This window comes from Rhincodon typus, chromosome 19 (assembly GCF_021869965.1).
Source record: "Rhincodon typus isolate 14 chromosome 19, sRhiTyp1.1, whole genome shotgun sequence".
Classification (NCBI taxonomy): Eukaryota; Metazoa; Chordata; class Chondrichthyes; order Orectolobiformes; family Rhincodontidae; genus Rhincodon; species Rhincodon typus.
Window position 1 is genome coordinate 23,767,141 of NC_063350.1, and position 25,085 is coordinate 23,792,225.

At 39.4% G+C, this 25,085-nt stretch overlaps 1 protein-coding gene across 1 annotated transcript in view; it reads left to right on the top strand.

The window, feature by feature from the left end:
- LOC109913749 (nucleolar protein 4-like) overlaps positions 1-25,085 on the top strand; it is a 123,259-nt gene that overhangs the window by 25,577 nt on the left and 72,597 nt on the right. Inside the window, exons 4-5 of the mRNA XM_048608561.1 lie at positions 6,254-6,365; positions 6,456-6,565. Of these exons, the coding sequence (XP_048464518.1) occupies positions 6,254-6,365; positions 6,456-6,565 (222 nt within the window). The remainder of the gene's footprint in view (positions 1-6,253; positions 6,366-6,455; positions 6,566-25,085) is intronic.

The following is a 25,085-nucleotide window of genomic DNA, read 5'->3' on the forward strand; positions in this document are numbered from 1 at the left end:
GGATGATGCTGCTTGGCCTGCTGTGTTCATCCAGCTCTGCACCTTGTTGTCTCTAACATTTAATCAATGTCTATTGATGGAAGTAACAGTGCGACTTGGTATTCATCTTTATTAATCATTTGGTTCTGAACTTAACAAATGAGAACTTTTTTTTATATAATCAGTAAAAGAAAGCACAATCTTTGAAGGTTATCAACATGTATGAGGCTTAAAGTAGTTGACTTCAAGATGCTAATGACTGCATTTGTTCCAAATGGAAGATTCAAAACAGTCTTCTTCAAAATCCAAATCAATGTCAAGCAAGGTTGTTCCAGAGCTCTGTATTTAAAATTCACTTCAAAGATTAACTGCTCTCTTACAGGAGTATAAAATATTATCTAGTTGAAAAATTCTTTCATCTCAGTTGCCTCTGGCCAAAATTAAAGTACCCTAGACAGAGGTGATCTATAACCCACACTGCACTAGATTTGCAAGCCACTCTCAATCTCTTCAGTTCTGCATACAAGAGACTCAGTCTGTCTTTGAATGTTGCTAAAGCAAATATCATATCCAAGCAAATAGTCAAATATTTAATAAACGGTGAAGGAGATATTTTGGAACATGTTGAGTATTTCCCATACCTTTGTAGTCATCTCTCTCAAAAGGCTACTATTGACAAGCAGGTTCAACACAGGACTAGCTGCACCAGCTCAGCCTTCTACCAACTATGGCAACTATGGTTTGACAACAATAACTTCAATTCAATAAAAGTGTACCAAACAGATGTCATCACCACTCCTGCGTAGTGTGGTGAGACTTGGACTCTGTATTGACAACTTAGAAGAGAATTAGAGATGTTCCACCAGCAGTGCTTCCACAGAGGAATATTAAACAAATGCTGTTGTTCTTCCTAAAGCCAGAATTCGGGAAAAAACTCACGCAAAGTTAAGTACAATAGACTGAACACTGAGTAGATAATTGAAAAACATCACTCCCGCCAGATCCTGTTTTCTCAACTCTCTAATGGACAGCTTTCCAGGAAAGGGCAAAGAAAATACTATAAAAAGGTCTCTTTGAAGAGTTGTTATTGTTATTAATGCCTGAAAGGAATCTGTCACCAATCATTCAAAATGGCAACAATTTGTCCTTCAGGCTGCATTATGCTTTAAGTCCCAATACTTTACCAAAGATACAGAGAGGCAGCATGGAGGGAAAGAGAAGGAAACCAATTTTGTACACCAGATCTGACTATCTCATGGGATGTCCTGACCCGTGCATCCATTGATCAGGTCATCAATCAAACTGTTCAGTCACATGTAAACCAATGGCAGAAATTTACGACCGAGAAGATGTTATCTTTGAATCGTGATGTTGGACAACAATGAGTCAAAAATAGCAATGTGTCGTCCCTGGGAATAAGCAGCTATAGAAGATGATGGGATTGTGGGTGAATTGCCACTTCTTTGAATGTACCTCATATTAAGATACACATTTATTGTGTGCATTTACAATGCAGTCCAGAAGAATTCCATTGATGTTGAGATATGTTTGCAATATTCAATTAATGTATAAATAGGCTACAAAAAAGCTAAAGAACTGCAGATGCTGGGAATCAGAAACAAAAACAGAAGTTACTGGAAAAACTCAAAAGTCAGGCAGCATCTGTGGGGAGAACAGAGTTAATGTTGTGGGTCCAGCGATCCTTCTTTAGAATGAGTTCTCAGTTCTGAAGATGGGTCACCAGACCCAAAATATCAACTGTGCTTTCTTTCAAGTGATGCTGCTGGACCTGCTGAGTTTTTCCAGCAATGTAAAGTCTAATTGTTGGTATCTAATTTTTAAAGTCATCTGTTCTGAGGAAGGGTCACTGGACCCAAAACATTAATTCTGATTTCTCTTCACAGATGTTGCAGACCTGCTGAGCTTTTCGAGCATCTCTAATTTTGTTTCTGATTTACAGCATCTGCAAGTCTTTCAGTTTTTCTTCATTGTAAGCCTTTAATGTTTAGGATTTTTGTCTCCATGTGTAAAGTATTTACACGGTTACAAGAATGCTAAGGTCAAATTTTTTGATCATGGTTTGTCATTTTAAACACAGAAAACTTGTGCTTGATGCCAAGTCTGATGTCGGACAGGACTAGAACTTACCTAATAAACTGCTTTTGAAACACTGGAATCTAAATGAATCTTTCATTGCTGAGGGCAAACAGAAGTAGAGCTTTCATGTTTTGACACTATTTTTCTTTCTGCATATTCAAACATTTAATTTTACTGTATTTCATTGTGCTAATAGAGCTAAATGACCCTGATTATGAAAAACATGTGATGCATAAAATATTGCTTTGCACTCGTCGGTTTGTGTTATTATTCGTCTATTGTAGCTTTATTTCCCTTTTATTTCTCCCACACGCAGATTAGGAAATGCTTGGCATGGGAAACAATATTTTGGAAATCTTAAAGTTTTGTTTTATTTTTAATCAACTGTGTTTCACCATGATTTATTTATGTTGTATAATAACATATCCGTCAAATAACCTAACTCATTTAGCTGGTGTTGAGAAAGCTATGGTAAATCAAAACAGTTATGATCACTGCGATTGCACTGTGTTTAGAATAATTGATCCACGTTCGTCAAAAACATAAACGGGCGCAAAACTATTCCAGTTCAAACTATCCAGGAATGTTGCAATTAACACACTAAAAATCACGTGGTCTTTCAAAAATAAAACAGTGCGGAAATTATTGGCCGAGATTTTCTAATGGCCAGACAGTCGTTTTTCCACAAGAATGAGTTTGGCGAAGGGGATCCTGCGGAATCCCCAGCACAGCAAACTCCAAGGGAATTGCCTTGGAAACTGAAGATTCTGCTGGGCAATTCCCCAATGCCTAGACCCTTTGAAAGTATCAATTTAAAATCAGAATTCAGAGGATTCCGCTGCAGGTAAGTAAATAGTCACTCAGGAAAAGTTAGTGTATTAAAGGCCTTGCCTAACTCCTCAGAAACTGTTAAACTGACCCCCAACCTAGCATACCACAAACACTCAACTACACTACCCCAGATCCTTAATGCGCCTCAGACCCATTAAACCACCCTGTACCCCCGGGACACAAGGAAATCCTTCCCTTTCCAAGACTGGACATCTTCTCCTCACCCTCTCTTCCCCTGCTGCTGGACCCGATCCTCTTCCCCCGCCCTCTGAAACTTTAACAGGAGCTGCGAAAGTGGCTGGCTGCGATGCTGGATTTTTGACTCGGAATATAGCAAATGATTTGTGAAAAAGGCGGCGTATTTTACCTTCCAACCACTGTTCTGCGCTATCGGGGATCTGTCAGAATGAAAATATACCTCCCTACTTCTGAAGGAGCCCTGATCAGAAACTCGTGTAAGAAATGCAGAGCTCTCTTTCGCAATGTGAGAAAAAGCGCGGAGAGGCAGTGTACGTCTGATCCGCCACTCCTTGAAAAGTCTGGCCAATTACATATCAAATTGTTTAGTGACGTTTAAACATTTTGGTTTTCAATTCTTCATTGGTTTCCATCTATTTTGTATTTTGATGTATTGCTGATATTTAAAATAATATATTTAATAGATATCTTAAAATCATCCAGGGGAGCTTTTCCAATGTCGATTTGCTGTTGATCATCTTATCGTGATGCAAACCAATCGTGTTTCGTGTGGCATTATAAATCAGTATGGAAGCCAGTAATTGATAATGTTAAAAACACATTTATAACTGTTGCAAAAGCACTAATCAAGTTCTTCATGTGGGGTGAGGCTAGTTCCAATTAAAGAGAATAACTCCACAGTTTTTAAGTCAATAAAATGCTGCATAGCTGTGCCAGAATGATTGAGTTCAGTGCTAGCAACAATGGCGAAAAGTCATTCACAAACTCTAAGTGGATTGGACTTTGCAATCATTTGTCAGATGAGTTCCACTCTGCTTTATATTATAATTTTTGATCATATTAGTTGATATTGTTAAAGGTTTTCTCCATGAAATGTCACTCTGTCATTCCCATGTCCACCCCCTTTTAATCTCCAAAATCCTTGAACATATTATCACTAGTAAAATCCACGCCCATCTTTCTTGAAACTTCACATTTAAAACCCTCCGATCATGTTTCCTACTGCTCCTGACACATTTCATAAAAGGCTCATTCAAAAGTCATAAATAACACGACGTGACCATGTGATCTCTCCTTTTCCTTCTCAACCTGTATGCAACTTTTGAAACAGTTAACTGCATTATCCTTTCCCCAGTGCCTCTCCATATCACTCAGCGAGGTGGAACTGCTCTCCTGGTCTATTCTTACCTGTTTAATCAAAGTTAGAGAATCACTTGCTGTGGCTCCTGTTTGCTCTCCTGCATAGTCAATTGTGACACCTTTGGTGTCCCAGAAGATCTATCTTTTGTCATTTCCATACTCAAAGACACACCACCAGTTTCACATGCACTGACAAAACCCAGCTCTGCCTCACCATCATCTCGCTCAAATCCATCATTGCCGATAAATAGGAAAATTGTTTGTTTGACATCCAATCCTGGATGAATAGAAAATCCCTCCAATGTCATACTGAAATAAATTGTTTTGGGTACAAACTCCATTTCCTAGCCATCAGCTCCAGCTCTGACACGATCACGAAGGCAGCAGACTTTCATCTGCATAACATCAGACACACCCCTGTCTCAGGCCATCTGCTACTTATCCATGCCTTTGTTACCCTCTTGACTTCCTATGCCAACTTCTATAAATTTAAAATAATCTAAATCTTTGCTGCCCATGTCTTTACTTGTACCAAGTCCCATTCCCATCATCTATGTGTTTGCTGACCTACATTATCCAGTTTTGGTTAGACTACATCTCTATGTAAAATTTTTCATCTGTATTTTCAAATTGCTTTGCAGCCTTGCTATTCCACATCTCTGTGATCTTTTACAGTTCCACAGCAAATGTGTTTGGGAATTTGGAGGGAATAATTAAGAGTAGGGCATCTCCATGGAAGAGAAATTAGGTAATAGTTCCAAAAGTTTATTTTAAATCAAATTACAATTTTTTATTACGATATGACATTTAGGAAAGTCAGGCTTGGAAGACAACAAGGGTACCTAACAATTATAAAACAAAGAACTACAGATGCTGAACCTCAAACAAAATCATAAAGTGCTGGACAAACTCAGCAGGTCTAGCAGCATCTGTGGAGACAAAAACAGATTTAAATATTTTGAGTCCAGTGACCCTTCGTCAGGAGTAGAACACCTGCTGAGTTTCTCTCTCACTTTCTGTTTTTGTCATGTAACTATCATATACAGTCATAGACTCATACAGTACAGAAATAGACTCTTTCGTCCATGCCAACCAGATGTCGAAATCTCACCTAGTTCCATTTGCCAGCATTTGGCCCATATCCCTCTAAATGCTTCATATTCAACTATACATCCTGATGCCTCTTATATGTTGTAACTGTACTCGCCTCCACCATTTCCTCTGGCAGTTCATTCGATACACACACCGCTCTCTGTGTGAAAAAATTACCCCTCAGTTCCTTTTTAAATCTTTCCCCTCTCATTTTAAACCTATCCCCTCTAGTGTTGGACTCCCCCACCCTAGGAAAAAGGCTTTGACTATTCACCCATCCATGATTTTTTGCTGTTTAAAAATGTGATAAATATAAAATGGTTACAGACTGTGCATTGGAAATAGCCAATTACTTTATATTTTCAATAAACATCACTTTCACTAATAATATTTTGTGAAGTTGAAATTATTTGTGTTTCATATTGTGTATTTTTCAGTACCCTGCTTCAGTTCCCAAGTATTCTTGTAAAAAATTGGAATTGGCAATCAACAGCATGATATTTTTAACCAGGTTTCTACTAATAATGAACAAAATCATTTTACACTTTGCAATATTCATGTAAGAATATCTGCAACTCATCTATAATTGCTTACGTTTACAAGTATTTTCACTGACTGAACCTGAACTATAAATCATATAGTATACTAACAAATTGTTTAAATCATTCCAAAAATGTATTCTGTTTCTGTAGTAACCAGTGAAATCTTTAACTACAGCAACAATTTTATTTTAATCTACAAACACTAACACCTAATGGTTACACAAATCAAGTCTTGAAGTGACAGGTGTTTAATAAGCGTGAAGGAAGGTTACTTGTCTGTCCAGCACTATATTATGCCTTCAATTACAGATTGCCTTTGTAAATCAAATAGTAGTTTCATTCTAACTAAAATATTCTCCATTTCTCAAAACCAGATTGCTGAGACATATGCATTTCTCCCAAGAGAAGCAGTTACAAGGTTTTTGATGAGCTGCACCGAATGTCAAAAACGAATGCACATAAATCCGAATGGTGTGGACTCAAAAGGTAAATGCTGGATATTTATTCAATCTGGTATTTTTTTCTGGAATACTTAACTTTCTTTTATTTTATATACTTATTTTATATATTTTTCAGAAAATGAAAGACCTTCCTCACTGGCTGGCGTGATAGATTATAATATGCCCATCACTGCCACATACTTGAAGCAGATGAAACTCCAGTTTATGAGTACACCTCAACACCTGGTAAGCATGACAAATAATGATAACAATTCACATTACATTCAGTTATATTAATAATTTAAATTGTTTAATTGAGAAAACTTCCACTTAATGCAATGTTTTACAGTTGCTTAGGATAAATATGAAATATTCTCACGAAAACCCTCTGTGGTTTCATTGGGCTGATTACAAACTAATGTGTCTGCATAATTTTGTATGGAAAAGTATGCCCATATGGTTTTTGTTCATGCTTGCTTTGTTGAGTGAATAACATACTTACTGACAGCACTAAATAACTGCACTTTTACTGTGTTAGCCTTATATTGATGGCTGTAATGATTTAAAAAAAACATTTAATTTACCAGTGCATTGTATTAAAAATAAACATTGAAAATAGGAAAGCCTTTTCTGTATTAGTGTGACAAAAAAATGCATAAACATTTAATTCACTAGTAGGAAAGTCTAGGACCCAAGACCATGGCCTCAAAGAGTGAAGGGACCACCCTTTAGAATAGCAGTGAGGAGGAATATTTTCAGCCAGAGAGTGGTCAATCTGTGGAATTCATTACACAGAAGGATGTGGATGCCAAGTGATTGAATGTATTTAAGACAGAGATAGATATATTCTTGATTAGTAAGGGATCAAAGGTTACAGGGAGAAGGCAGGAAAACGGTTTTGAGAAATGTATCAGCCATGATCGAATGGTGGAACAGACTTGATGAGCTGAATGGCCTACTTCTGCACCTGTATCTTATGGTCTGATGACTGTTCATCATCTTTTATTTTGTATACGCTATACACCTAATATCCAACTTAAAATATAATATTCCCAGAGGCCTGGGAACAGGTAAAAGGGGTAAAGGAAGATATAGAAGAACGAAGAGCCAGGAGCAAATAAATTGTGACATAGAAGATGCAGGAAATATTAAAAACAAAATGCATTTGTAGGTTTATCTCTTAAAGTTTATGTTTCATAACAGCTGAATGACAAGGTATTTTCGCATTTTCACATGGTATAGTTTGAGATAAGTTATTTATTATATATGATCAGGCAGCTGTTTGAGTCAAGCTTGCCCTCTGGTGTTAAATGTTTGTAATTAATGCATTTATTTTATACCAATATACATCTCAATTGTTTATAGAAACTTTTGCACTTATTTCTTGACAATTTTAGCAAATTTCTGCTTGATAAGTATTTGAAAATGTTGTGAAATACACTGCACATCTCAAAGCTGTTAATTGATGACACTTAACCAGAATTTTCAAACAAGCTGCTTGGGAGGATTTCAATCAGTAAAGTGTGGGAGAAGGCAGTGGGACAGCGAGGAAAGAAATCAGTCTAAGATTGGTGTAGTTGGGAAAAGGAGCGAGTCAAGCAGTTAGGGAAGGCAGGAACAAAGCAGAGAATGAAGTAGGACTGATAAATTAAACTGCATGTATTTCAATGCAAGAGGCCTAACAGATAAGGCAGATGAACTCAGAGCATGGTTGACAACATGGGACTGGGATATCATAGCGATTACAAAGATGTGGCTCAGGGATGGACAGGACTGGCAGCTTAATGTTCCAGGGTATAGATTTTATAGTAAGGAAAGAAGTGGGGGTGGAGGGTGCGGCATATTGATTAGAGATAACATTACGGCTGTACTAAGGGAGGATGTTCCTGGGAATACGTCCAGGGAAGTTATTTGGATTGAACTGAGAAATAAGAAAGGGATGATCACCTTATTGTGATTGTATTATAGATCCCACCTGCCCCTGCCGATAGTCAGCTGGAGATTCAGAAACAAATTTGTACGGAGATCTCAGTTATCTAACAATAATAGGGTGGTAATGGTAGGGGATTTTAACTTTCCAAACATAGACTGGGACTGCCATAGTGTTAAGGGCTTGGATGGAGAAAAATTTGTTAAGTGTGCACAAGAAAATTTTCTGATTCAGTATATGGATGTACTTACTAGAGGACATGCAAAACTTGACCAGGTGCCTGAGGTGGTCAGTGGGAGAGCACTTTGGGGCCAGTTAGCATAATTATATTAATTTTAAAGTAATGATTAAAAAGTATAGACTGAATCTAAAAGTTCTAAATTGGAGGAAGGTCAGTGTTGACGGTATTAGGCAAGAACATTCAAAAGTTGATTGGGGGGGGTGCAGATGTTCGCAGGTAAGGGGATGGCTGGAAAATGGGAAGCCTTCAAAAATGAGATAACAGGAGTCCAGAGACAGTATGTTCCTATCAGGGTGAAAGGCAAGGCTGGTAGGTGTAGGGAATGCAGATAATTAGAGAAATTGAGGATTGGGTCAAGAAAAAGAAGGAAGCATATGTCACGTATAGACAGCAGGGATTGAGTGATTCCTTAGAAGAGTATAAAGGCGGTAGGAGTATATTTAAGAGGGAAATCAGGAGGGCAAAAAGGGGACATGAGATAGCTTTGGCAAATGGTTCAGCAGGATCCAAAGGGATTCTACAAATACATTGAGGACAAAAGAGTAACTAGGGAGAGAACAGGGCCTTACGATCAGCAAGGCCGCCTATGTGTGGAACCGCACGAGATGGCGGAGATACTAAATGAGTATTTTGCATTGTTTATTGTGGAGAAGGATATGGAAGATAGACAACATGAGAAAATAAATAGTGACATCTTGAAAAATGTCCGTATTACAGAGGAGAAGATTGGACGTCTTAAAATACATAAAGGTGGATAAATTCCCGGGACCTGATCACGTGTACCCTAGGACTCTGTGGGAAGCTAGGAAAGTGATTGCTGGGCCCCTTGCTGAAATATTTGTATCATCATAGCCATAGGTGAGGTGCCGGAAGACTGGAGGTTGGCTAACATAGTGCCACTATTTAAGAAAGGCGGTAAGGAGAAGCCAGGGAACTATAGACTGGTGAGCCTGATATCGATGGTTAGCAAGTTGTTGAAGAGAATCCTGAGGGAAGGATTTACACGTATTTGGAAAGGCAAGGACTGATTGAGGATAGTCAGCATGGCTTTGTGCACGGGAAAACATGTCCCACTAACTTGATTGAGTTTTTTTAAGAAGTACCAAAGAGGATTGATGAGGGCAGAGCGGTGGACATGATCTATGTGGACTTTAGTGAGGTGTTCGACAAGATTCCACAAGGTAGATTGGTGAGCAAGCTTAAATCACACGGAATACGGGCAGAACTAGCCATTTGGATATAGAACTGGCACAGAGGGTGGTGGTGGTGGAGTGTTGCTTTTCAGACCAGAAGCCTGTGACCAGTGATGTGCCACAAGGATCGGTGCAGGGTCCACTGTTTTTTGTCATTTATATTAGTGATTTGAATGTGAACATTGGGAGGTATGGTTGGTAAGTTTACAGCTAACACTAAGATTGGAGGCATAGTGGATAGTGAAGAAGGTTACCTAAGAATATAATAGGATCTTGATCAGATGGACCAGCAGACTGAGAAGTGGCAGAGGGAGTTTAATTTAGATAAACGTGAGCTGCTGCATTTTGGTGGGGCAAATCAGGGCAGGACTTATACACTTAATGGTAAGGTCCTGGGGAGTGTTGCTGATCAAAGAAACAGAAAATTGTGAGCCTATTGAAGTGGATCATGGGCATCATTGCCCAGCTTAACACATCGAAAATGTATTTGCAACATGTCTTCACAATCTGTATACTTGTAGCATTCAGTGCTAGTTTAGATGGGGTCTGACTTCATTCTTAGAAATATTTTAAATATTTCTGATAAACTAGATCACTGGCAGGCATCAACACCTCACGCAATCCACAAGTTGGAAGCCAACTTCTCAAAATTGCACAAGGTTTTACACTTCTGGTATAAATGCAACATTTATCCAACTGCTATATGTATCCACCAAAATAAGGAACTCTGTAATCTATTTAAAGAAATCAACAAATATTCATTCGCATGTTTTTTTGTTGGATCCTTGAACTTGAGGTGCATCATTTCTCATTCTGAGACACACTTTTCACCAATTCTTCAATACCCCTGTATACTTTTGGATACCAAAAACAGTTTCTTACTACAGCTTTTATGCAGGCTATCGCTGTATGCTTTTGATGTGTTGTTGTCCCCAACAATCTTTCTCTAGACTTTGGTGGAATAATAAGTATAAATAAACCCCAGAGGAGACAACATTGATAGGACTGATTATGATTTTGAATACCATAGGGGAGTGGTGATGGCCTAGTGGTATTATTGTTGGACTGTTAATCCAGAGACTTAGGTAATGTTCTGGGGACCTGGCTTTAAATCCCGCCATGGCAGATGGTGGAATTTGAATTTAATAAAAAAGAAGTCTGGAATTAAGAGTCTAGTGATGACCATGAAACCACTGTTGATTGTCAGAAAATACCTATCTGGTTCACTAATGGCCTTTAGGGAAGGAAACTGTTATCCTTACCTGGTCTGGCCTACATGTGACTCCAGACCCATAGCAAAATGGTTGACTCTTAACTGCCCTCTGGGCAACTATGGATGGGCAATAAATGCTGGCTCAGCCAGTGACACCCTCATTCTGTGAATTAAAAAAAAACACACCTAACTCCTATGGTGAGACATCTTATACTAAAACTAGTTCTTTCTTAGGATCAGAGGGTCAAACAGCATCACTAGTCAGTGTTTTCTTCAGGCACTCCATACAGTACATCCAAGCTATTTCATCTTTGAGCAGTTGATACAGTATGTTACCTAGGTCAGGTTGAAGTTAAATTGATATCAAATCATCCCTACAAATGTTCTAATTTATTCTTTAGTCACCAGTCTCTTTGCTTTCAAAGTCCACTTAACTTTCTTCTGTGTTAGACAGATACCTTCATCAATTTGGTGATGAAGTCATACTTTTGTAGCTGATTTAGGACTGTTGGCTATACTCGTGGGTTTCATTCCCTTTCCTTATTGTCATCTCTCTGTGGTGTTTTGGAATAGAAATAACACTCAGAAATTCTATTTAATCGGTCATGCTGTTGCAAAACCACTATTCACAACTCTCAACTGAATTTCAGTATCACCAATTAATCACACTTTAAGGTTCTTATGACACAGTGGCAATATCCCTACCTCTGAGCCAGAAAGTCTGGGTTCAAGTCCCACCTGCTCCAGAGGTATGCCATAACATCTTTGAACAGGTAAATTAGAAAATATTTGTAATCAGACTTTAGAGTATTCTACAAGGTGGAAGTCATTTGTAACTTAAATTAGAGCTGCTTTGATTTTGTGGCAGGGAAACACTTGATAGGATTCAAGCATGCAGTTCCAGGAAAGAGGAGAATGAATTTGGGAGGTGAGAAAATGTTCAAGGGCTTTGGATAGGAAAGGGAAATTGGAGATGGGGCAGTAGTTTGCCAGAGCAGAGAGATCAAGAGTTGGTTTTTTGAGGAGGTGTGATGACAGAAAATTTGGAGGCATTCAGTATTTGAAGAATAGAACCATTAACAATATTGGCTAACAAGTTAGCCAGGAAAGAAAGTTGAGTGCTGTAGTGTAGTCAGTAGCTTTGTGGGATGAGAGTCGAGAGTGTTGGAGGTTAGTCTGATGGACAAGATTAGCTTAGATGGAGCATGAAAAGAATTAAGAAAAAGATGCAAATTCAGGCATAGGACAGGAGAGAGATTTTAAGGAAATGCAGCATCTTGAACTAGAAGAAGAGCAGAAAGTGTAGCTGGCTGGATGTTCCCAAACTTAGAGACAATGAATTCCATGGGCATTTTGCATTTGTTGGAATTGAGGGTGAAGGAGATAAAGAAGAGAATTTTAAGAAGACAGTTTGCAGATGAGAAAAGAAGTCAGGCATTATCCTTGCATTCAAGTACAATCCTGGGATTGCAGCATTTTAAGCAGATGACAGTAAGACCAGAAGGTGCTTTATGTGATCCAGCCATATCAGGTGGCCCAATGGTGGTTGCGCATGATATTTCTTTGAATCTGTTTTGCTCACACTTAAGGAAGCAGAAATGAGGGCCTTCTCAGGGAGAATGGCCCTGATGAGTAAATGCAGGAAACAAGGGCATCAAGTGCAGAAGTGAGGGTGCGGTTGAGAAAATTGGTAGTTGTAGAAATGTTGTGATGAGGACCAAAGGCATAGTTACGATTTTGAAAGTGCAGCTGCAAGTGAATTGGGAAGAGTTTTTTCAAGCCCCAGACACAGAAAGATGTAGGCAATCAAGGGGTTCAAGATGAATTGAAAGTGGCTGCCAATGAAATCAAGGCAGCATTCAACCAAGTGTTGTGTCAGGGTGATTGAGTAAAATTGACATTAATGGGAATAAGGGGGAAAGCCGTCCTCATGCTGGAGCCATACCTACAATAGAGGAAGACGGTTGTGGTTGCTAGAAGCCTATCACCTGAACCTCAGGACATTGGTCAGGAGGTTGTCAGAGCAATGTCCTAGTCCTAATCATTTTCAGCTGCTTTACCAATGAGTGGAAATATGCAGCAATTATTGCATAATGTTCAGTTCCATTGACCAGTCCTCAAATAATAAAGCAATCCATTTCCGCATGCAGCAAGACCTGGACAATATTTAGCCTTGGCCTGTTAAGTGGCACATAGAATTGGCACCACACAGAGTGCACCACAAGCATTGTGGGTGTATATACAGTAAAGTCCCACCATTTGAGGGATATGTCCCTGGAGAACATTATAAACATCAAAAACGTGAACATGATTTATAATCAAAATCAATGGAGCAATTTCAGCCAACCAAAATTTTGATATCTACAGCATTCAAAGCAAGCAAAATGTACTAAAAACAAACTGCAGAATTTTCCAAGGAATGGCAATCTCACATACAATTGTGTGCGTTCAGGAACACAGAAATGCAGAGCTGTACTTCCATTCTGACAGATCTTTCGTAGTACAGAACTGGTGTGGACTTGATGGGCCGAATGGCCTACTTCCACACTGTAGGGAGTATATGACATAGCAGCAGCATTGTTCTTAATCTAATTTACAAACTATGAAGCAAAATTTGTAGGTCTTCGAGGTTACTGGGGGAAGGAAGTAAGAAGGAAATTGCAGACACTGGCCAGGATGTTCTAATTCTCATTCGATACAGGGATACTAGCAGAGGACTGTAGATTTGAAAACCCTTCTTTTAAAAAAAATGAATAAGGCCACAAGCAGCCTGTTTAACCTTGGTGGTGGGAAAGATTCCAGAAACGATAATCCATTACAAAATTAGCAGCCACTTTGTTAAGAAAAGCAAGCAAGAATTTGTTAAAGGCAAATCACCTTCACTAACTGGATTGAGTTTTTTGATGAGTTTGATAAGTGAGGTAATGCTTGCAGTTGGCATGGCATAAATAGATTTCTAAAAGCATTTGCTTGTCACAAAACAGGCTTGTTTGCAAAGTTAAAGCTCTTGAAATAAAAAAAAGGTTGGTGGCAACATAGATAGAAGTTGGCTGAGTGACAAATAAATGGTAACTCTAAGAATCACTTGCCTTTGAATACAGTAACTGGAGAAGAAGCTTTGCAAAGGCGCCAACCACTTTGAATGTCACCAATAGAGCACGTGGAAGGTAAGTGCAAGTAATGGAAAAAGCATACTGAGTCCAGACCATCCCACCCATCTGCCTCATCAAACACCACCTGCCCATCTGTGGCAGAATTTGCAGCCCACCACAGAACCCCCCACCGAGTGGAAGCAAGTCATCTTCAACCAAAGGGGATTGCCATAAGAAAAAAATTGTTCATAATGGAGGTGTGTATAGAATGAAGGACCTCATGTGTCAGTACTAGGACCATTACTTTTCTTGTTCTCTTAACTACATTAATGACTTAAATTTTGGTGGTTTGGGCATTAAGAGGAAAGTATTAAGAACTGTGAAGAAGATAGTTAGAGTCATAGAGATGTACAGCACGGAAACAGACCCTTCGATTCAACTCGTCCATGCCGACCTGATATCCTAAATTAAGCTCTTCCCATTTGCCAGCATTTGGCTCATATCCTTCTAACCGCTTCCTATTCATATACCCCGCTTCCAGGTGTTGTAATTGTTGTAATTGTATTAGTCTCCTCCACCACCTCTGGCAGTTCATTCCCTACACACACCACCCTCTGCATGAAAAAGTTGCCCCTTGGGTCCCAATTAAATCTTTCCCTTCTCACGTTAAACCTGTAGTTTTGGACTCCTTATCCTGAGGAAAAGACCTTGGCTATTTACCATATCCATACATCTCATGGTTTTATAAACTTGTATAAAGTTACCCCTCAGCCTCCAACTCTCCACGGAAAATAGCCCCAACCTATTCAGCCTCTCCCTATAGCTCAAATCCTGGCAACATCCTTGTAAATCTTTTCTGAATCCTTTCAAGTTTCACAACATTTTTCCTATAGCAGGGAGACCAGAACTGAACGCAGTATTCCAAAAGTGGCCTAACCAATGTCATTTACAGCGGCAACATGATCTCCCAACTCCTATACTCAATACAATGACCAATAAAGGCAAGCATACCATATGCCTTCTTCACTACCCTATCTACGTGTGACTGTACTTCAATGAACCTGCACCCTGAGGTCTCTTTGTTCGCAACACTCACCTTGACTTTATCATTAAGTGTATAAGTCCTACAGAGATGTGCCTAACCAAAATGCAGGACCTCACATTTATCTAAATGAAACTCCATCTGCCACTAGTCAGTTCATTTGCCCATCTGATCAATGTCCCACTGTACTCTGATATAACCTTCTTGGCTGTCCACTACACCACCAATTTTAGTGTCATCTGCAAACTTCCTAAACATATTCCTATATGCTTATCCAAATCATTTATATAAAAGACAAAAAGCACTTGACTCAGCACTGATCCTTGTGGCACACCACTGGTCACAGGCCTCCAGTCCAAAAAGCAACCCTGCACCGCCACCCTCTGTCTCTTACCTTCCAGCCAATTTTGTATCCAAAAGGCCCAGCTTCCCCTGGATTACATGTGATCTCACATTGCTAAACAATCTACCGCACAGAACCTTGTTCAACGCCTTGCTGAAGTCCAGATAGGCGATCTCCACCTCTCTGCCTTCATCAATCTTCGTCACTTCTTCAAAAAACTCAATCAAGTTAGTCGGACATGATTTATTATGCACAAAACTATGTTGGCTACCCCTAATCAGTCCTTGCCTTTCCAAATACATGTAAATCCTATCCCTCATAATCCCCTTCAACAACTTATCCACCACTGATGTCAGGCTCACCGGTCTATAGTTTCTTGGCATTTTTTTAACCACCTTTCTTAAATAATAGCACCACATTATCCAACCTCCAGTCTTCTGGCGCCTCACCCATGGCTATCAGTGATACAGATATCTCAGCAAGGAGCCCAGCAATCGCTTCCCTAGCTTCCCACAAAGTTCTGGAGTACACCTGATCATGTCCCAGGGATTTAGCCACCTTTACATGTTTTCTAGACTTTAAGAGGCATGACAGGTTGGTGAAATGTCAGACACATGGCAGATATAATTTAATGCAGAGAAGTATGAGCGGATACATTTTAGTAAAAAGAATAAGAGGGCATGTAAAATAAAAGATACATTTCCAAAAGGTTGCAGAAGCAGAGGGGCCTGAGGGTCTATGTGCACAAATCATTGAATAAGGAAGGGCATGTTAAGGATGTTGTTAATAAAGTATAAGGAATCCATAAGACCATAAGAAATTGGAACAGGAGTAGGCCGTTTGGCCCATCGGGTCTGCTCTGCTATTCGGTAGAATTGTGGCTGATCTGACACTCTTCATATTCATTTTCCTGTGTTTTCCCCATAATCCTTGATTCCCCTTCTGATCAACGACTCTGCCCCCACAGCTCTATGTGGCAATGAGTTCCAAAGACTGTCAACCTTTGAGAGAAGAAATTCCTCATTTCAGTCTTAAATTAGCACCTCTTAATTCTGAGACTGTTCCCTCTAGATTGTCCTTGATGATCCCACGAAGGGAAACATCCTCTCAGCATTTATCCTCTCAAGCCCCTTATAAATTATACATTTCTCAATGAGTTCACCTCTCATTCTTCTAAACTCCACTGAGTAGAGTCCCAACCTGTTAACTTTTGCTCATAAGACAATCCTCCATACCAGGGATCATCCTGGTGAACCTCCTCTGGACTGCCTCCAATGAAATAATAGCTTTCCTTAAATAAGGGGACCAAAACTGCTCACTGTACTCCAGATGTAAATTCTGACTTTTATACATAGGGTGTAGAATACAAAGGCATGAAATTATGATGAACCTTTTATAATGCAGTTTCAGCTTCAACTGGAATATCATGTTCATTTCTGAGCATCACCCTTCAGGAAGAATGTGAGGAGAGTGAGTGTGGAAAAGGTTCATGAGAACAGTTAAATGGAAAAAGGACTTCTGTTATATGGATAGACAGGAGAAACTGGGCTTTTCTCCTTAGAGAAGCTTGACAGATTTGTTAGAGGCATTCAAATCAGGAATGGCTTGGACAGAGAAAGAGTCAAGAAGCAGATTTAAAATATTTGATAAAAGATCCAAAGGACACACAAAGATTTTTTTTGACATAGCTTATGGTTAAGATGTGGACCGTAATGCTTGAGAACTTGGTAGAGGAAAATTCAATCATAACATTCAAAAAAGAAATTGATAAAGATCTGAAAAGAAAAAAAATCACCTCAAGGATGGGCAGTGGAATGGGACTAGTGGAGTTGTAGTTGAAAAGGGCAAGGTGGCACAGTCATGGTTGGGCAGATGGTCTTTTGTGTTGTTATCATTCTATTATAACTTAAAGTTTATAGTGTATTGAACTGTATTGCCATCATGTTGGAAGTAATTTTATATCCCAAAATAATCTGCTGTATTTTTGCATGTTAAGTTTTAAATTATCAGCCTTTTTTAATTTCCTTGCAATACTTTTTTATCATTGCCACACTACTGGATTTTTAATGCAAGTGAAAAAGTTCTTTTAGAAAAGAAAAAATGTCTGTACTTTGAAAACAGTAAATAAAATTGTTGTTTTGCTGTAAAATCCTCTATATGCCAAACATCAAGTTTACACTAATTTCACGTATCTAACCATCTTCAAAGAGTTTGCCTGGTTCTACTCCTAACTTTCCTTATGTAAATCCTTCTGCCAATGTTTGGACAATACTGCGTTATAAACCACAATTTATTGTCTACAGCTAATATGAAGGCTTTAGTTCGAAAATAGGTTGCAGTTTTACCTAGTTTATATCGATCAATTCAAACTGTGCATATTAAAAATAGAAAATTTCGTTATATCTTTTGAGAGGAAAAAACATTAAAGTAATAACTTCGACTCGCAGCGAAGACATGTATATGACAAAAGTGAAATGTTTTTGTTTTAATTCCCCATTGATCTTCACCCATTGGTTCTAACTTGACACTAGTCCTTTATTGCCTTACTTCTGGGGACTTACCTGCTTCCCCTGCCTCTGCAGCCGACCGACAGGTCAATCAATCTCTGATTATCAGACGATCCGCCTTCTTCCCCCGGTTGCTAAGGGCGATCACCTTCTTCCGGTTGCTAAAGGCGAGCTACCCCTCCGCCGGTTGCTAAGACGAGCTCCCTTCCTCTGGTTGCTAAAGGCGTGGCCCCTCCGGTTGCTATGGGCGAGCCCCTTTCTCCGGTTGCTAAGTGCGAGGCCCCGCCCCCGGATTGCCCCCTTGCTCCGAAACGCCCAGACTGCGAGCTATGGTGGCCACTGGCTGCCAAATGAGCCGCGCCGTTCGGCTGCGTGTGTGACGTCACAACGCCCGTCTCCATCCCCATCTGTCAGCTCGGTTCGGCTTTGCTCGGCTGCGCTCGGCTCGTCTCCGTCTGCCGCCGGCTTCTTCCCACTCTTACCCTCCACCCCCACCGCCTCCCCCACCATACACACACACACACACACACACACACAATCACCAATCTGCCTTCACCAGGATTCTTCCGCTCGGGACGTCCTCACATCCATTTCCCCTTTACAAACCCGCCAGGGAGCCGCCAACCGTCCCGTCACCCCCACCTACCAACCTACACCACCTACAACTCCCATCCCTGTCTCTCCCCACCCCCTTCCCACACCACCAACCCCAACACTTCAGAGCTCAGCCAGCGGCGCATTAGGTGAGTGCCTGCGCAAGGCGATCTTCAGGGAGAAGTGGAGTAAGTGGGAGCAGCTTCGGATCTGCCAGTGTGTTGTGAGGGAGGGAGAAGGAGAGGGAGCCCTGGACTAGACTTGGCTTTAAAATGCAATGACCTGATCCATTTTGTCGAAGAAGCGCATGCTTGGCCGAAATAAAAGCTTACTTATTAAATGGCACTCTTGTGTGTAGTGGAGATCGCGAGGAAGTCTGATTGATATAAAGAAAATGCTGTGTATTTTAGTAAAAAACTGTCCTTTGCTTTTTTTTGTTTTAAACCCCGTGATTATGTCTAATCACGAATTTTTTTCATTTCGATCCGCTCAAATTAAATCCTTCATAGTTTAATTAACGAAATAAAGAAGCGATAAGCCTTTCGTTCCATCTCTTCATTTCTCTTCTTACAGTAAAACCTAAGCGTATATTTAAATTATTTTTGCTTTTCATTATCACAGCGTAAAGGCCGGCGTTTGCAGGAGTCATGATTAGATTATTCCGTGTTATCTACAATTCCCTTAAAAAGTTAGTCTTCGCCAATGATTCTGTCGCGGTTACCGAAAAAAAACGGTACAAATCGACCAAACTGCTGCAGCCTCATCAATCCATAACTGAATACTCATTCTATAAATTGATTTCTTGGCCACTGTCTTTTCCAAATCAAGCCCACCGCAGGGTTTTGTTAAATATATCATCTGCGTGACATTGTGCAGAATAATGCCACATCAACTTTTACACTAGCCGCCCAGACAGAAAGCTACTGTAATTATACTTGTGGTTTTGCAAGTGCACGCTGTAATGGTAATTTGTAGTGTAGTGTATGATCTTTTTGGGAAGTGTGTGGCTGATTTGATAATGGAAAAATGGGAAAGGGATTTTGTTTCAGTAAGGTAAATTAGTTTAGAATGTGTGCTGAAAGCAACTATAATATTAAATTAGGAAATAACTTTCACACACATTGAATTGCTTCTTCAGTGCAGATCTAGCATGGGATTTTGTCTGAGAATTCTCAAGCATGTAACGGTTGAATGTTAGAGAATGTTTCTTCCTCCAGCAGTTTGTTTTTTTCTGAAAACCAGTGGCAGAGTAGGTTTGTTGCTTGTTCTATATTTTGGTCTCCTTTCACAAGCAAAATGTTATGAGATGTGTACAGTCCCTAACAGCAAATAGAATGCTTTTGCAATTGTATTATGTTTATGCTTTATTTATGATTATTCTCAGACAGATTGAGATTTTTAGAATGTTGCTTGTTATGAAATAGAGAGGGAGTATCATGCTTTTTGCAAGACTTTGATGCTGAAAGGAAACTTGAATTCATATTGTTGTACTATTTTCTCTGTCAGGATTTTCTATACATTTCACATCCATTGATTTATTGTTGTCACATGTACCAAGATACAGTGCAACGTGTTGTTTTGCTTGCAATACAGGCGGATCGTACTGTACAATGTGCATCAGGGTAGCAGGACAGAGTGCAGAATACAGTTTTGTAGCCGCAGAGGAAGTGCAGAGAGAGAGAGAGATCAGAATTAACATTTGAGAGGTCTGTTTGAAAGTCTCATAACTGCAGGGCCAAAGCTGTCCTTGAATCTATTTGTATGTATATTCAAACTTTTATATCTTCTGCCTGATGGAAGTGGGTGGAAGAGAGTATAACCGGTGTGGGAGGGGTCTTTGATTATGTTGATTGCTTTCCTGAGGCAGCAGGAAGTATAAATGGAGTCAGTGGATAGAAGGCTGGTTTGCATGATGGACTGGGCTGTGTTCATGACTCTTTGTAGTTGCTTGTAGTCTTGGGAAGAGCAGTTACCATACCACGCTGTGATTGAGACAGGATGCTTTCTATGGTGCGTGCATAAAAATTGAGAGTCCTGGTGGACATGCCAGATTTCTTTAGCCTCCTGAAGAAGTAAAGACATTGTGCTTTCTTCACTGTCGCGTCCACGTGGGTGGACCAGGACAGATTGTTGGTGATCGTCACTCCCACGAACTTGATGCTCTTGACCATGTCCACCTCAGCTCCATTGATGCAGATGGGGTGTGCCATTTACTCCGCTTCCGGAAGTCCATGACCAGCTCCTTCGTTTTGCTGATGTTGCTGGAGAGATTGTTGACTTTTCCCATGCCACTAAGCACTTAATCTCTTTAAACATAAGATTCTAAGTTTCAGTTATTCTAATGTGGTGGTGCAGTTACATGAACAGTATCTTTTTTTGAAAAAGGCTTCTGAATTAAACTGTTTCTTGTTAGAGTTATATGACTACTGATTGGTCCAGACCTTGGTAACACTTGTAAGTATATCTTTATTGTTTTATGAATTTGCTGTGATACCTTTTTTTCCATGTATACTGAATTTTGCTAGATGTCTCACCAGGGAAGGACCAGGCTAATTTATTAGGAAACCATTGTAAAAGGCCAAGGTGAATTCTACAAGACATCAGTAGGTCAAAATAAACAGGAGATAGATTGAGCAACATGAAGATTTAGTTGTTCAGTGAAACAAAGCTTATGTTTTAAAATCATAGAATATGAGAGGAAGTAACACAGAAGGATGTGCACCAGTAAGTTAAGTACCAGAAAGATCATTGTCTATTTTGCCTCTCTGAATGAACTACTAAAACTGTGACTTTTTTATGATAACTCGGACTACTATAGGTGATTAAGTGATATGGCTGTAGAAACAAAAAGCACACCTTTGATCACAGAGTAGTTGAAAATTAGGGTAAAAGTGGAAATGTGAACTTTTCACAGAACTTTATGACAGTGCCATAGAAATGAATGGATAAAATAAAATGATTGGACTGGGCCTTAAACTGAACTTACTATATTCAGATTTGTTTTGCATTAAGTAAATGTTATTAACTTGCACTGAGAGTAAGAAATAAATCATTCGAACAGCATATACACTGCACCAGTGCAATCTTGTTATCACCTATTTATCTTTAATCAGTCAGCATTCATTTTTATTGTGATGGAATGCAACTCGTTTTTACTGTTCATAATTTACATTTAACTGGAGAGGAAATATTTAAATCAGGTTACTATATGGGCTGATATACAAAATCCATGCTTGTCTTTTATGTATGCATCATCTTGTACATAAACATTAATATACAGCCATCTATGGCAACAACTGTTGCTCAAAGATTGGACCATAGCCAGTCTTGATGTTGCAGTATGACAAATTAACAGAACTACTGTTTGTGTAGACCGTTATCGTTTAATGTGAGAGTTGGTATGTCAAATATTGGATGCTGTTGAGGAAGGTTAACAAGTTATTCGGGAAAAAAAAGAGCTAGCATATATGTTCTCAGAAGATCTCAAAGTGCTTGTAACCAATGAAAAAGACAGGAAGTCATGGATTCATATAGTGGTTTACACAACAAGACGATGTGCCAAATGCTTTATAGCCAAGGAAACACTGAAGTGTTGTCACTGTTGTAATGTAGGCAACATGGGAGTCACTTTGTGCTTAGTAAGTTTGTACAAAGCAGCAAAATGATAATGAACAAATAATCTGTCTTTCTGATCTTTTCTGGCACTTTAATAGTTTGCAGTTTTCTGGCCCTAACTATCTCCTTTTTACAACCCATGCCCAATTTCTCTGCATGTTTATTCCCCACCAGGATAGTCTGAGGTCTGTCCACTTCTTCATTGAATAGAGGTTCACCTAGTCCTCATCCAACACCATCCCCAGTTGCCTGATACAACTTGTTCTCACATTGAGCAACTTCTCCCTTGACTTCACGTACTTCCTCCACATAAAAGTTACAGGAACCTGCAAGGCTCCGAGCTATTTGTATCTTTTGATGGGATAGTGGATCATTTGTTGTCCCAGTACCCCTACCTCACTGCTTTTTCCAGGATTTGCCCTGAACAGGAAAATTTAATCAACCTTGTTTCCAAATTCCATCCTCTTCTCACCTTCACAGGATCATCTCCAGACCTCCAGCACTTTGTTTCCATTCCATGACTTTTCTTTTTCCATTTCTGGGGACCAGCTATCAATTGAATTCACCCATAATCCTACTAACTCCTATAGTTACCCTGACTACATTTCCTCACACTGTACTTACAGGAAGAACTCTATTCCATTCTGTCGTTTTGCTTGTTTCTGTCACATCTATGATGGAATGCAATCTTTTGTGCTTCTGATATGTCTTCCTTTTTCCTCAATGAGGAATGCCCCCTCCTCACCCCCCAGTATGATAAACAAGACCCTTGACTGTCTCCATTCCTTTTCATACGTTTTGTTGTCACTTGTTCCCTTATCTCTCAGAACGGTGATAGGGTTCTACTTGTCTTCAATCCATCATCTCCTGCATTGAACAGATTATCGTCCACTGTATTGGTCACCACAAGCATGATGCAACCATCTTCCCTTCCCCATTCAGCATTTTGAAAGGACCATTATCACTGTGATGCCCTGTTCAATTCCTCAATCACCCCCATTCACCCCCCCATCCTATTCTTCCCCTTGTCTTAGCACCTTTGCAAGCACAAAATTTGCAGCAACTGCATCATGTGTCCCCTTCCTTCACACTCATTTTTGTCCCATTTTGCTTCTTTTCTCCTTACTAGTTTTGTTTTCTTCCCTCTTTTTCTCTTTTGTTTGCTGATAGACAACATGTCTTCATGAATCTGCCACTCACACTTCTCCAGGCATGCTTTTTGTTTCTTTTTTTAACTCATTACAACTCTCTTTGCCTCTGCAACACAACTTTTATTTAGATTAGTCTCTCCTGCCTTCCAGTTTATCACAAACTATCCCTTTTGTGTTTTCCCACCCTTCTCCCTTTTACTTACTTAAAATATGTTATCTAAACCTCTAACTTATTCCATCATTGATGATAGATCATCAACCTGAAAATTAACTCAGGTTCTCTCTTGATACATATTGCCTGGCCAGCTGACCGTTTTCTGCTCTAATTCACCCACTGCATGAAACGTCTAATTATTTTCCTGTTATCTTGAGCAAGAACTGATTGGAACACACCTTTGTGTTTAAGGAAACATCAAATGAAGAGTAAATGTTAGGGCATGCTGTCATGAATCTCCTACGAGTCAGTTTAAAATTAAGATAGAGGAAGTTTGGAAGTAGGCCAGTCACTTGTTTTTCTAATGTAGGACATTGATGATGTGAGAGACCAGAAGAAGGAAAAATTCAAGGATAATCCTCAAAAAAGATGGGTGCTGTAGTTTCATTTGAATTATTCATTAAAACTAACAGCTTAACAAGCCACATAATACCACTTAGCTGTAGAATAATTCAAACAATCCTAATAATTTCAAGAATTCCTGTTATGTTAATTGGGAACTTTATCCTGAGCTTTCGACTGATTCTGAATGAAAATGTTAGGAGCATTAGCAACCTGACAAACAGTGTATGGAGACAACAAGGTGTAGAGCTGGATGAACACAGCAGGCCAAGCAGCATCAGAGGAGCAGGAAGGCTGACGTTTCGGGCCTAGACCCTTCTTCAGAAATGGCAGTGTACAGTGTATGGAGTTTGCTGTCGCAATCTTGATGTAAAGAATGCATCTGCTAGCTGTGACTGGGATGAAAATGTTGTTAATGAATCCTAATGAATTGGGATGTGTACGTATGTGCACTCGTACCTGCAAACCACAGTTTTCTGCTTACAGGTAATGATTTGAGATTATGTAAGCATGTTAGCAGAGCATTTTCTTGGCTTTTTAAAAATGTATTCGTGGAACATGGATGTCGTTGGTGAGGCCAGTATTTGTTGCCCATTCCTAATTGCCTAGCAAGCAGTTGAAAATCAGCTTCATTGCAATGGGCCTGGAGTCACATGTAGGCCAGATTGGGTATTGATGGCAGATTTCCTTTCCTAAAGGACATTAGTGAACCAGATTGACTTTTCCCGACAATTGGCAATGGTTTCAGGGTTATCATTGGATTCTTAATCCTAGACTTTTTATTGACTTTATATTGCCCCCATCTGCTATGGTGGGTTTCAAACCTAGGTCACCAGGACATTACCTGGATCTGTAGATTAATAGTCTAGTGATAATACCAATAGGCCATCATCTCCCTTATAATTAGCAATAAATATCAATTAGTAATTAGTGTATTTTATTAGAGGAAGTCTGTAGTATGTTGAGATGCTGAGGAAATTGGAGGTATAGTGTGAGATTTTTTTTCAAGACAATGTATTCAACATACTAAAATATTCAAAGAATTACTTAACTGAATATCCTTATGAGTGACTTCAATAAGGATAGTACAAATATTTTTCTTTGCTTTAGTATGCTTTCTTCAATATTTTATGTTCTATTAACTGCCACAAAATGGAATTGAGTTTTAGCTAATTAAATTTTTTTTAACGTATGACTTTCTTTGAATTTAAGTACTGGTTTATGAACCCAGCAGGGCATTGCCGGATTGACAGAGGTTTGGACATTCGTTGTGATAGGCCCAGTCTTGT